This window comes from Galleria mellonella, unplaced genomic scaffold (genome assembly GCF_026898425.1).
Source record: "Galleria mellonella isolate WM207_F2 unplaced genomic scaffold, CSIRO_AGI_GalMel_v1 utg93, whole genome shotgun sequence".
Taxonomy (NCBI): Eukaryota; Metazoa; Arthropoda; class Insecta; order Lepidoptera; family Pyralidae; genus Galleria; species Galleria mellonella.
This window is the reverse complement of record NW_026442176.1, coordinates 3,202,331-3,217,801: the sequence shown is the minus strand read 5'-3', so window position 1 is coordinate 3,217,801 and position 15,471 is coordinate 3,202,331. Positions and strand designations below refer to the sequence as shown.

The 15,471-nt window shown below is 31.0% G+C and overlaps 2 protein-coding genes across 2 annotated transcripts in view; one reads left to right on the top strand and one right to left on the bottom strand.

Moving 5' to 3' along the window:
• Positions 1-5,901, top strand: part of LOC113516863 (protein spire) — a 251,706-nt gene extending 245,805 nt beyond the window's left edge. The window contains exons 19-20 of the mRNA XM_052902561.1: positions 461-595; positions 1,440-5,901. Coding sequence (XP_052758521.1) covers positions 461-595; positions 1,440-1,632 — 328 coding nt within the window. The 3' untranslated portion in view covers positions 1,633-5,901. The remainder of the gene's footprint in view (positions 1-460; positions 596-1,439) is intronic.
• Positions 5,902-7,329: 1,428 nt separating this feature from the next.
• Positions 7,330-11,310, bottom strand: LOC113516747 (cytochrome b-c1 complex subunit Rieske, mitochondrial). The gene is made up of 4 exons (XM_026901215.3): positions 10,987-11,310; positions 10,762-10,905; positions 9,799-9,976; positions 7,330-7,888 (listed from the first exon to the last, which is right to left on the bottom strand). Exons 1-4 carry the CDS (start codon positions 11,189-11,191, stop codon positions 7,603-7,605), a joined length of 813 nt encoding a protein of 270 aa, XP_026757016.2. The 5' UTR covers positions 11,192-11,310; the 3' UTR covers positions 7,330-7,602.
• Between the last annotated feature and the right edge of the window lie 4,161 nt (positions 11,311-15,471).

Below are 15,471 nucleotides of genomic sequence, written 5' to 3'. Positions count from 1 at the left end.
AAAGTTATCTCGCAAAAACGTTACTTATAAATGTATAAATGTAGTAATAAGGAAAAATATCACTAATTTAAGAGGCTTCGTTTTCTTACCTATCATTTTATTATGCAAATAAATGATAATATATAAAAAAAATAAGACATCTACACGGTATAAACAGATTACTCGAATGTCATTAAGAAAATAATAAAGAATCTGAGATTGTTCTAAATTTGCCTGAAAAAAGGCATGGAATATAACTAGTTAAACTTATAACTGAATGCATAGTTGCTGGTAATCTGGTGTATATGCTATTTGCATAGCGCTAAAATAACTAAAATAACTATACGCTAAATACTCCACAGGATAAGTAAATATATATATATATATATATATATATATATATATATATATATATATATATATATATATATATATATATATATATATATATATATATATATATATATATATATATAAAAAGCTCGCGCGGTGGCTCGGCGCTCGGCTTCAGCGAGCTGTCGGTGCCGCCTGCAGCCATGTCGCGCAGCGTCGACGGGCCCGAAAGCATGCCCGCATTCGGCCCGCTCGCCACGCCGCCTTCCACGCTCGATCGCAGGTACACATCATTACAATAACAGTATTTATTTTTAATGAAATCACGTGAGATCGTAATCAGTTTTGTGGCAAAATGGAACGAAAGTGGAATTGAATGCGCTAATGATATATGCTGACAATTTACCAGTGAGAGGCAAATTTATGTTTTAGTTTATTAGTAGAGCACTTTTAAATATTAAATTAAAAATATTGGAAATTGTTCAATTGTTTCTATTCTGCAGTTTCATGCTAAAAAACAAATAGTTATATACATATAAATTAATTGGTATCATTAATTAATATTTTCTCAAACATGCCTGGAAATGTGAGCATTATTTTGACAATCTTCTTCAAGATAAATCAAAATTGTCGTATTGGCCAGATACGTGCGGGCAGCGGCCGGCAAAAGTTGTATGAAAATCCATATCTGTCGTATTCTGCGGCCAGATAAATTACTATGTAAACTCATATCTGTCCTGTAATTAAAAAATGGAATGACCTTTACTTCGAAACATGGTTACCAAGGAGGTAACTAATACAAGGTTTTATTTAAATTTCGAACCGGCTTGCAAATAAAAAGCTGTTGAAAAAAAAAAAAACAAAGGAACATTATGGCGCGTGAAAAATTATTATTGTTCGTTATTCGTCATTGAACTTAAAAAGTAAAATTGTGTTTTTGATTTCTGCGGATTGTTTGAGAAAAGTACTATACAAGCCTTGGCCACAACTAGGCATTGATAGACTTACGTATGTGTACCTCGGCTACATCTCGGCCCACATTTGCACGTTCGTTCATTAATACCTCAGTTGCTGGCCGCTGCAGTAATGTACTATAAAGGCAAAAAGTAAACTGTAATATGACACAGGGCTCGGTACGGGCGCGTCGCGTCGACCGCAGCGGAACGGTTGCGCGGCGTCCAGATGGCGGTGTGCCACGACTGCAAGGCGATGGTGCTGCAAATCATCAAGTCGTCGCGCGCCTCGCGATCGGCCTCGCGCGACCGCGCCCTCCGCCATCTCACGCTTGACCTCGCGCCCGTCTACACCGCCGATTGCTAGATGGTCGAAGTAAGAGGAATAGCGACGGACTGACACTTTATAAACGTAAAAAATAAGCGAATAATCATCGATGTTGCTCTAATAAAAAATGTATACCTATACCTATCTCTTTATTCGTAAAAAATATCAAATATCTCACAAACTTATTTTAGCTACTGAAGTGATTTTTTCTTGTACGCAAATTTTGCAAGAAATTGTAATTAGTTAAAATCAGTTTGTAGGAAGTTTTATTTTTATGAATAAGAAGATTAATATAAAAATGAAAATAATTATTGTATTCATATAATTATATTAAATTGAAGTAAATTTGTGATCTGAAATATAAAACATTAGAATCTATAAATCTTCAGACTACAACGTATCAGAATATTACTGTAAAATAATTGACATTTCGAATTTTTTTTTCTAAAAATTGACATTTTTAATTGTATTTTGATGTATTTTTTTATTATATATATACAAATATTGATTTTTAAATAATAAATGTAATAATCGAAACTTGACACAATTATAGTGTGCAGTCCGCCGCTCTTCTTCCATTCTGTAATGGGCCTTATTCGGCTCACCTTACCACACAACATAGAAAGGGCGTTTTGAATTTTATCTGGGTATACTTTTTTTTTTAATTATTATTATTTCAAATTAATAACCATTGCAATTAATTATTTTTTCCCATCTAATTAATAATGAATAATCTATTTTATTTTTAAACTTATTACTTTATTATTACAAATTTTAAATTTCAAAATGACGACTAACTTGTTAAATTATTTTATTAACACGAAAACGAAACAGTAAAACGAAAATAAATAATTTCTTACTAGACTGGGTATTGCAATCCTATTTAAAATTTAAAATTATAGGGAAATATCCATAAAATATATTACCATTATTAACTTTAACCTATCTATTTATCCTATTTAAGAGCTGCGCTCTTGTCGGTGGAGCTCTTGCCACTCACTAACTTTAATATCCAATTTAAATTCAGTAATTATATTTTTCAATACCTGCTATGTTTTTATGTATATTACATATGCAAGATTTGTAGATACACAAATATTTAAATAATTGGTTGAACCCAGATGATTCATTGCCCTAATTAAAGGAATAGATCTGAAATATATTTACTGTACCGTATGTACATTCGACTCATTAATCATTAATTAATGAATTAAAGAGCTTCCGAGGTTGTGTAGTCTATGTTGTGTTTATTTGGTGGACCATATGGGTAGCGCCGCGTCTTGTAGGATTGTTCACACTGAACCGAAGATCGCGATTACAGCCTCGATATAACGTTATTTATATCTAATAAAGTGGCCTAACTATCCTTGGATATTGATTATTAAATATTAGTAAAAATAATCATTTACATAATTTAAGTAACCAATTATAGTCGACTACATAACCTAAATAATCGATTAAATAATCTAATAGAGTATACTGGATTTAATCATATGTGATTTAAGGGATTATTCAAATTACACAATTTAAAAAAAGAACTAAAATTTTGTAACGATACTATCGATTTAATCGATATTGATACTATTAATAGGCCAATTAGCATTTAGATTATTCTAGAAGAACATCATGAACGAATTGATCCTCGATTAATTATTATAATTCAGTTAAACGAAAATAATTAAAAAAAAAAAATTATAACTCGAATATGAATTGTATGAATGCAATGAATACTAACGGCCAAATGACATTCAATAATTGTTGTGCCATTGACGCTGCGGTTATGTGAGTGTGAACGATTCCTAATGGCTTTGTAGACGGTCAAGCTGATTGACTCCAGCACACGTCAACTGCTGCTGATATGACAGAGATGAAGATGTTTGATTCAAACTGCTTGAACATCTATGGGCCCCATAAGGCAATACCATAAGCGAAACAGCTGCTATTGTCGCATTTTCCTCTGTTTTGCCTGCTGTAGATAAAATATTTTTTGAACTTTAATTTTTTAAATGTAATATTAAATCTGTACCCTAATATGATTTTTATAACTAATGTTATAAAAATCATACAATTAAGTATTTTCACATTGATTATTAAATGCATATAACATGTTAATTAGATTTATATATCATAAATTATGAATAAATGTGTAATTTGTATCTGCATACAAACAACATGTATGCATTTGACATTCTAAAATGCTTAGAAATGCAATGGCGGCAGCAACATCGCTCAAGGGAATGTCTTAACATAAGCATAAAGCGGTACACATATTGAATACACCTTATAATTATTAGAAAAAAATATAGCTATAGAAAAAGATTTTTTAAACATTTGATATGGGTACCGCGATTATTCTACGAGGCGTAGTGCGCGAAAACCCGAGTTTTAAAGTAGACCATTAAATTTTTGACAATACCTTGTGACCATTTTGACAGATACGAAATACCTATATAAATTTTGTTTGTCGCACAAATCATTATAAATATTGAAGTAAATGATTAGATAATATTATCAGAGATACTCACATTATATTATTGTATGTAAATTAATGATATATTCCAAGAAATTCATAAATATTTTGTCACTTATAATATAATAGATGTATTTATATATATATATTTTTCCGATTGATAGGATGTTTTAATATGTCTACAATTTGAATGTGAATCAAAATAATCTGTGTTCAGAAAATATGATGTGCTATTATTGTTATTGTAAAAGAAAAAAAAAAATATTTAATAAATGTTATTAAAAACTTATGGTTCATCCCCACTTAACTAATGCCTAATGTAATGTTCACAAAGTGATTTTACTATTCTTTTTTTTTCTTACAACTTCACTCAAATAATTAGTTTTCAAAGAGTACTGTCAGTAAATTAATTAAATGAGGATGGACCTTAGATTTTCTATAAAATTTTCAAGCATGTTGTATGTAGCGTACCGCACCTGCCCCCCAAAATTCCTTTTAGACAATAAGCTCTATACACAGTGTATTACATTTAAGGCAAATTGCACATTTTGTCCTCACAAGTAGGCCAGTCAACTCGCCACTCGTATCACAATACAGCCCTTTAATATTTACAATTAGGTTCCTTGTGCCATACATATTAAAGTTTCATATAATTTTGTATTTAATTTTGGGTTTTATTGCATGATTTATCGTCATCGTATCCCAAACAGTTTTAGCTATCAGCCAATTAAAATAACACTTAGATTGTGAAAGTGAGATGGTAAGTGATTCAATAGTTTTCTATAAATAGAACATGTATAAAGAACAAAAAATATCATAGCTTAGTGTATTTATGACTTTGCCATTTTTTTTTTCACAAGCCAAGGGATACGTTAGTTTTTTTTTTCTGCCATTAAATAGTTTTGTCGTTTTATGTATTCGACATTAGATCGAGTCTGATGATTGTGTAGGTATAATTCGATTGAATACACCTCAACCATGTTTCATTCACCCTACCATTTATTTAGGTGTAACTAAATTATTTTGCCAAATATAATTAAAAGAACTTCCCATGTCAACTTGTAAATATAGATTCATTTTCATTATTATCTATTTAGTTAGGTATAAGTAAGTTTCTTTGAAAGTTTGTAGTAATTTTACAACATTTTATAGGGTGATGATTATTTTTGAAGCTTTTATTCCCTCCGTTAGGTACCTACTTTGTCGTTATAAGTTCTAATTTTTCAATAGGTACAAAACACTTGTAATAATTTAGTTGTATATGATATTCCTAAACGAATCAGGCCTAATTTTATTTTTGAACGTAAATAAATAAATCAACATAATCTAAATTGTGATTGTTCACGGCATTTATTGTAATTATTTATTCAAAATTTTAATGAAAATTACATTGTAAGTGATATCGATCCGCAGTTATCTTGTAAATGTGTGTAAATTTGAGTAGTCTATATTAGATGTTACAAGTTTTTCCACGTTTCTATGTTGCATCGATAGTTTGCGCAGACAGATAAATTGTAACTGAATGTAAACCTTGCTGTGTTAAATATAAGGCTCAAAATAGAACAACAAAATGACTAATGCTGTCTCGCTCATGTCCCAAATTATTCAAGTAACAGCTGACATAATCGCCGGTCAATGATTGATATCTGGATGGCACATATAAAATCGATCAATAGGTAATTAGTTGAAAATTTTCATACGCTAAAATTCCTGATAGTTACGCCGGCATTGTATCGTTGTAAAATAAAAACGTGGAATACTGTACGTAGATTGTAACTGTCTAAGATAAATAAAAATACATAAAAATAATAACAAAAATAAAATAATTATAAATCGTTGGCATACTGTTTTATTTTTCTATTATTATATATTAGCTGATTCGATAAAAATTGTCCTATTCAAATTAGGTTTTTTTGTCTTTTTTTATATGCAACTTAGAATGAACCAATCAAGCTGACGGCCCACTCGATGGAAAGTGGTAACCGTCGCCTATAGACATGAGCAGTACCATGGACATAACAGAGTATATTGTTTCTCCCATGATACCCGTATTCTATAAAATCCTTAACTCGACTATTAAGAAAAGTGATCCTGCAATTAAGTGATGCGTTTCCTAATGAATAGAATTTTTATTTATATTTAGATCCATTGATTTTTGAACCGCATGAACAAAAATTTTAAATTGCGTTCTACAAAAAAAGAAACAACTTCAATTGTGGTAAAACCAGTTATTTTTAATTCAAAACTACTAAACCGATTAATAAAATTTGTATGGGACTAATCTATATATTCTTTCAGATAAAAAAAGTTTCTAAATCGGTTTATAATTGACTGAGTTATGAGGTAATAAACATATAAAAATACAACCGAAACGAGTACCTCCTTCCTATTGAAGAAGTAAGTTGAAAATGGAATACTACATTCTATCTATTAATAGTAATAACTACGCACAGGTTTTACGAGATATATTATTCGTCACTACACAAAAATTGGCCCTTTTCCAGTGTTCAGTAAATAAATATTTTTCAAATCATGAAATGATAGTAAATAATTAAATTTAATCGTCGAGGGATGGTCAGCAGCGTCTGTCTTAAAATATCGCCAAATCTTAACTGCAGTTGCCAACTCGCCTGCCAAACGTTGTAATTACTGGCAAATAACCCTATGGTGGGGCCTATGTTCACCAGTGGATAGGATATGATAATTGATCATAACTGATAATGATTATGACACATTTTTATATAATAAATATCTACCTTTTATGATACAAACCAAACAAGGTACAAACATATCATTTACCTCATTTAATAAAATAAAGTTAACTTCTTTCTTTTGGAAACATAAACCTAATCCCAAACAAGTGGCAATAATCCTTACCGATAAATGAGTACTTATATGAATGTAAAAATGTTACATGCTGTAATAAATGACTGTGGGGGGAAAGGGATTGTTAGTAATGGGGTGGTAATAGCCCCATTACTGGCAATATACCCTGTTAGGTCGACCTCCACGTGCTTCCCCATGGAAACTATCGTGGCTAATTCTAGTTAAGATAGTCAGGATGGGCTAACTGAACTGCTTTCATCTTCATTAGTCATCTATCACTGGTGCCCGCCATTGTATACCGATAGCGCAGACGGGGTTACCATAGCATTATCACCTATTAAAAAAACTAAGTGACTGTTCTCCGTCATTTATATCAACTATAAAATCATAAAAAAAAATATCTAAGTATAAGGATTCCTTATATATTAAAAAAATCTATATATTGCTTCAAGTACTGTATTTCTACTATAAATATGAATATAACATGTAGTGATAAGAGAACAAATTAGTACAGGTTCTTATATACCTAATACATAAAAATGTATATAAGATATACTATATATAGATAAAAGGTTCTCATTACTTCCCAAAGGTTACAATTAAATAAATGAATATTATAAATCGCATCACATTTTATTGATCTCTATTGATGTACATTTGGATGTGTGTATCCTTAACGATAAATACATTGTCTAATAAATAACATGGATCGTTTAGCCTACAACTAGGAGGTCGTCGATGAAAGTATGTGGGGGGACTTCGAGGTTGAGGGGGGCGGGGCCTTTGCGGATGCGGCCGGACGCGTCGTAGTGAGACCCGTGGCAGGGGCAGTAGTAGCCGCCGAAGTCGCCAGCATTCGCGACGGGCACGCAGCCAAGATGTGTGCACACTCCGATCACGACCAGCCATTTGGGGTTCTGTGTGCGTTGATCGTCGTGCTGTGGGTCACGCAGTGATTCTACCGGCACCGCCTTCTCTGTTGCGATCTCGCTGGCTGTCCTGTAGTAATGCAATTATTAGTAATGAAGTTGGGAAGTACAAGTATGGTGTTACTAGAATGAGGCTACAAAAAGTGTCTGCTTGGGTAAATAGCAACCCTATCTTTCCGTCACTAAGCTGTCCTTTTTATTATTATATCAGCCCATAACTGTTTACTGCTGAACGTAGGTCTTTCCCAAAAAGGGATTCTGTTATTAGTAGCCATCCTTGGCAGGCGAGTTGACAATCACAGTTAGGCTTTGATGATGTTTTAGGAGGGATGCTGCTGCCCATCCCTCAGCCGTTTAGTTCCCTTAGTCGTCTTTTACGACACCCACGGGAAAGGAAAGGGTGGTCCATTTTATGCTGGAGCCACATGGCAAAGCTGTCTTTGTGAAGGTGTAATTCAATTTAAAGTTAGTCCTCAGGTATGGCAACATTGAGTAAATCTAATTGACTGTACTTTACTTAAATGATGAAACAATTGTAAAAAGTAGTTCAAAATCTAACAAGAATTTTTTTGTTTCTCTATTTTTTCTTATGTGATTTCAAATAAAGAATGAAAAAAAACTAATTTTTCTTTGATTTCTGGTGCCCTTCAGCTTTGCTTTATAATAATATTTTTGTTAGACTATACAATATTAATAATCATACAAAGATAAATAATAACATTACTCAAATGTGATAAAGCAAATCTAGAAATACAGATTGATTTACATATTGTGTGAAGCTGCATAGAATGCAGGATCCTTGTTATTACAGAGATATATTTACAGGAAGCTTAAATTGTGTTTGTGTTAAATATTAGATTATGCTATTGTAAATTGATTCTGACTAATTGCAGATGTAGCTAGTAGTAAAGTGAAGATAGTAATTTTTATACTAGGTATTAGAAAGGGCAAATGGGAATGTACTGTTTTGTCCATGGAAAAATGGCATTTAACACTATGGACACCACAAAAAAACTCGATAAACTATACTGATTAGATTGTTCATGAGTTTTCATTATTTTCAACATGATGTTGCCACTTTTGAAAATTTTGTTAGTACAAGGTAACAAAATTGCACTCATTTTCTTTCAGAATGACACACTAAATTGCTATTAATCAAAATACTAACATTTTATACTTTATGGAAGACTAGCATTTTATCTGTGACATTATCCTTGTAACTTGGATATAATCACTGACTGGGTTAAAAAGTAGCCTACATTCTCATCCCATATGTATACTAAATTTCTCAAATAATGTATACCAAATTTCTTAGACTATTAATGTTAATATGGCTTAATCAGTCTGTTTAACTACCAGTCCAATTGCTAGCAATATACCCTATCTGGTCGACCTCCACATGGTCCCCCCTGGAAACCATCATGCTGAATTCCAGGTGTATTCATCACGATGGGCTAACTGACTTGCTTTTTCATTCTCACCTAACATGACTCAATGGTGCCTCGCCATACCATTAGTGCAGGTAGGGTTACCATTTCATTATCATTCATTGATAAAAAAAAAAAACAGCCTGTATGAAATTTGACCACTAAAAGGTTACAAACAAACTCACTTCCACATTTATAATATTAGAAACAATATAGTTAAGATGATGATTAGTGTTTACTTACAATAATACAAAATGGTCTATTAAGTCTACATAATTATAATAATACTTTTATATGACAAAAATGGTTACAGTTGTCTAGATACTTCGATATTACAATATAATAAAGAGTGGCATCCTTGGTAATATATAATCAAAATTTAATTTTCATTATGGAGAAATTTGGAGTGTAGTCCTATTTCCAATGTTTTTGACTACTAAATTTGAACATTAACATAAGTTGTTTAGGTCTACAAATATATATCATAAGAAATATTGCAATAATTGCTTAGTATATATTTATTTTAGAGAAATTCTATTCTCATTTTCCATACCTGTGGCGGATGAACAATGGTTTTCCACGCCATTTGAAGGTAACAGATTTGCCTTCGGGAATTTCAGCCATTTTGATTTCAATCTTAGCTAAGGCCAAGACATCAGCAGCTGCAGCCATAGAAGACACAAATTGTGTGACAACAGATTTGGCTGCATAGGCGCCAGCAACACTACCCGCTGAAAATAGAAATTTTATTCCAGTAAAAAATGTGTTTAGAGGACATGGTTTACTAGAGGGAGACTTTGTACAAAGGTCGATTGCTTGGGTACCTCTGTCCCATTCGTGTTTCAACTGTGAAGCAGTTGTGTTTGCATGGCTGTGTTTCGGTTTGAAGGGTGGGATATGGCATGAATTTACTGGGTACAGAAGGATAACATCTGAGTCCTCAGAAATGGCAACACATGGGGGGTATCATGGGTGAAACAGTATACTCTGTTATGTCCATGGTACTGCTCATGTCTATAGGAGACGGTTACTACTTTCCATCAGGTGGGCCGCCAGCTTGTTTGCCATTCTAAGTTGTATAAAAAAAAGAGATTAGACAGGATTTAGCGATGAACACATATTGATTGATGTGTTGATTGCACACAATAAAAATTCCATTAAATCTTGTACATATATTTTCAATCACAGTATTGGAAATTTAAACCTCTCAATCTGATATTAAAAGCAAGTGTACCTATAATTTAACATGCCTTAAATAGATATTATTGGATATGTAAAACAATGCTATTTTTATTATTATGGCAGTTTTTTTTTATATTTTTATCTATTTAAGACTCTTAGACTGTTATATTATAACATAGAGAATAACTGAATCTGTTATCATGATAATTTCTAATAAGATATGCACTGCAACAGTTATTTCAGTTGTAATAATATAGGACAACATTTAAGCAATCTGTCAACTGTAAGATTTCGTGATTAGCAAGTGGTATTCAATAGTTATATCATAACTGACCTCCAGCAATGAGATATGTGAACGACTGGCGTTGATCAATACTCTCATCTGCTTTCGACTTCGGGTCCTGTGTTTCCTTGCGACGGTACGCTGTGAAGTCGGGATACGCAATATCGGAGTGGGCAAAACGCACTTGTACTGGGACTGTAATGACAGGGTGTTATGTAACAATTATTGTTTAGAAGCAATTTCACATAGCATATATTTTATTTTATTAACACTCACTTGCATTACCAGATTTGACCTTCAGACCCTGGATAGGAAGGGCTCCATGCAAAGATTGTACAGTCGAAGTTTTCGGCAGAGGCTGTACAACTAACTTGTCAGCAGGAGTTGCTACTACTACTGCGGGTTTTAAACCATTAGCAACCACCTGCGAGGTAGCTTTAAAATAAGGAGCCAAGTGCCCAGCCCTCACAACGGAAGTCATTTTGTTCAGATTTCAAATACGCAATAAAATTGCTTTCTTATACAAGGAGTCGGTGCAAAATTTTGCGACAGACAAAAGTCACGAAAGCTAAACGTCAATTTTAGTGTTGCTATATAAGTATTACAGAACTGTGCACATGAAACGAAACGTCAAATATTTAAATGAATCGTAAATGTGAAAAGAACGAAAAATAAATGTTTTGTCTACAATATTTTTTTTCGACATATTTAAATTCCTCCTACATACTTATATTTCTTCACTTTATTTATATTGAACTTTAAGATTTATAAGTAGAAAACAGCTGGTACTATCTTTAATATATGTAAAAAAAGTATTGAAATCCTAACTGTTCGAGTTACTATAAAAAAAAATCTGTAAGAATACTATGTAACCATTTTATTAATTGAGAATTTTATCCAAGAATGTAGCTACTATAGTCTGGAATGGAATTGGAAATTAAAAGTTTAGACAAAGGTGTTACGATATCGAAAAAAAAAATTCTTGTATAGTTTGTCTAAAAATATTTTAAAACTTGTGCAGGAATTCCATGCATTTAAATATAAAACGATGGTTGCATAGATTAATTTTTTTGTCTGGTCAATATTAGGGCAGTGTCAACTTTTAAATAAAAATATTTATGATAAGTAACAATTAAAACAGCTGTATTTTACAAGTAAAATGTATTTGTTACATCATAATTTAGTTCTATAAGTAATGTATGTTATAGAAATAAAAGTATGAAACTTTTTAATTTTTTTAGAATGAACAAAACAAATAAATTTACTACCTTTGTCTATGTCAATCAACGTCAATGCAATGACGTTGATTCTAAATTTCAACATAAAATTTTCAATTTGTCAAAATGTTTTTGGCGGGGAATAGAGCGGAATTTTCAACTATACAGTCATTTTCTGTATTAAATACTTGAATATTATAATCATCATGCTTTTTTAAATGTATTAGAATGTGGGAATATGATCAGATTTAATGTGCCTAGGTACTAAGTACTTGAATAAAAAAGTAAGTATAATATTTAAAATTTAATTCTTTGAATAGATGTAGTTTTAAGTAATGGTTTTATACCGATAGTAGAAATAACTTTATTGTATAATACCAATAATACGTAATAATGATTAGATAGCTTATATACAACTTTTTTTTTGTGAATTATCTATATTAATATTATAAATGCGAGAATTGTGTAACTCTCGTGCCAAATATATTTAAACCAACTTTGTTGGATTATGGAATATAGATTGGACCTTGAAGAAGGACATACATAAGCTAGTTTTTATAGAAAAATATTACAATAAAATTAATTGTGTAATTGTCTTGCCTAAAATATTGAATTGATTTTTAAAAATTTTGGTATAGAATTTTTTTTTTTTTTATAGGGGAAACAATCTTTTAATCAATCTTCATCAAGTAAAACATGTAAAACAGATCATATTTATACTTTTGGTATAAAATAAACAAGGTTTTTGCATTTTACACAAAGTCATGGGTATCAGTTAGTAGTATATAATATACCTTATAAGCTATGCATATACCAAATTTCTTATAATTTTCATTCAGCTATTAAAAGTGTGATTGAGTAACAAATAAATATTAAATGTCTTACCAATTTTCATATCTATAACATTAGACAGCAGGATCTTTATGGTAGATATTAATACCATAGATAGTGTTATAGAAATACCTGCTTATTTAATTTTTATTTTTGTTTTTATAATTCGTTATTTTAAACTTTATGGAGTCCAAAAGGTAGGTTATGTGCCTATGGTATCTATTTAAGTGTATTTAAAGTAAGTAAATAGGTAAGTATATTTAATTGAATATTTAAAATTTAAGATGTTAGTATGATAAATACCCATAGCCTTGAATGGCATTGCAAATAAATATTCATTGGTTGAATTTAGCATTTAAATTTCATTACCAGTAAAAGGATGGTAGGTAGGGAGTTCTTTTTCTCTAAGCTGGCATGACACATGACACTGACTCTATACTTGCCTGATGGTAAATGATTGTGAAATCTAACTAATGAAATATGCATGTATCATATAACATTATATATTTATTATCTTCTTATACGATTTAAGATTTTATTCCTAAAAAAAAAAATACTGACATCCTTTGTAGCATAATTGGTTGTTTTAATTTTAAAATTAAATTATTGAACTGATTTCTATGACCCCAATCTGTAAGTATATTGTTTCAGATAATATATAATTTTCTAAATTGATTTATAAATAATGGAGTTATGAGGTATCAGACATAATAAAAATACAACTGAATTGTGAATTGTGAAATTTTAGTTATAATTTATCTGTGACCAAAGGAACATTCATAAGGCCAAATGAAAATAATGAAGCAAATTAAAATCCAATATTTTTTAATTTATTTTTTTGTTTGTTTCATTTAGTATACCAATCAAGTTCTTACGTGAGTAGCGGGGAACACCTTTATTTGAAGGTACTTACAAATAAATAAATAATGTGAAACAGTTTTTAAAAAATATTTAACCAAATATCCTTCTCATACAGGGTTTATAAAACCATTAGTATTAAGATATTCGATTGATACTTTTTGATATCTTCTAAGTATTCAAGGTAAGAGTTCTTTAATAATTATGTAAGTATGACAAATGTCTCGGATGCGCTTGATACGTGATGATTGTGATGAAACGCCGCATAGGTATATCATTTCATATCATTATTATTCAGCTCGCGACTGATGCTTGTGTTGTTATCTGAACTAATACAGTGTTTATTATTTCGTTTTCGTAAGTATTTATTTGCGGGCCCATAACTGAATTACTAACTTGCCGCCATTTTTCGTTAGGCTGGGTATAGATACCGAATCTATGTCAAAAGATGGCGTTGGATGTCGCATATAGAACTGACGCATAGGCGCGCAGAATGTAACATTTTCGATAAAAGTCAGGTTGTTAGCATAAATTATTTTTTAAATGGCCACATATTCTGCTTGACCTCGAAATATTGCTACTATACGTAGGTATGTATAGTTCTGTAAACAGTTTCATGGCCATCGTTGCGCTTTGTTTGTCTGCGTCCGTGAGCGTCGCAGTACGCACATTACGTGTAGACGCGATCACGTTGCATATTTCGTGCTTACTCTTTTTTCTAAGGGGCTTATTACACTATCATACATAACAGGATGATATCTATATGGCCATTAATGTAGGTTATGAAATAAAAACTGTTTTACTACGTAAATAAATAGAGCATGGGTATTCAAACAGAAGAATTTTGTATAAAGTAGCTCTAGAGCTCTGATAGACTATAAAAGTTAAAGTTTATAAGATTAATTAAATTCTTATTTATTTCTATTCTATTTCTATCGAATAACAAGTCGAAGTTTACACACACACACATTTAAAATGTTTCATGATAAGTAACATTCGCTTGTAACAATAAATATCGCTGTTGCGTGCGCCACGTAGACACTGTACTTACGTTTATTTTGCATACAATTATTTACTACCGCTGACTGCCGATTAATTATCAAAAGAATTGTGTAAAAAAATATTCATCAGCTTTCAGGAATATGTGTTAAGGTTCTTTGTAAATTTATGCATCTACATGTAGATTTAAATATCTACTAGTAAAATATAAAGTAGATAAATTTAATTGTAAGCATAAGTAATTAAAAAATTCAAAAGTGCTAAGTAGTTACGCGCTTATATTTTTCTATAGTAAACCATGAAGTAGAGATGGCGATCTGAGATCGATTAATCGAAGCATCGAATTTTTCGACTAAAGAAATTGTATTTTTATTTGATACATAGCGATATCGTTAACAAAATCATTTCGCCCAAGAAAATCGAGATTCTATTTTTTTAAATATTTATAAGAACTATAAAATTATTTACAATTAGTTGAATGTACCTAAACACAAGTAAATTTGCAAAATAAATTTGTAAAATGTAAAAAAAGTTAATGATATAGTTGTAAAAAATGATAAAATATTGATTTTTATTTTTGTCCCCATTTTTTTTCATAATTGGATTTAAATTCATATTAAAAATACAAACCCAAAGTAAATGATTATTGAGAAATAGATCTTTTAGATCCTAATTTTTTGTGAATCGAATGTGACAGATTACGGCTTGAATCGATTAAAAAATTGAACTTTTTCGGAAAGAATCGCCAATCCTATCATAAAGAGAATCGCATGTAAATTATTGCAAGTCCATGGATATCTGTAATAACAAACGGATATTGCGTGCATTTTACGAATTTAGAATAACACCTTTCGTG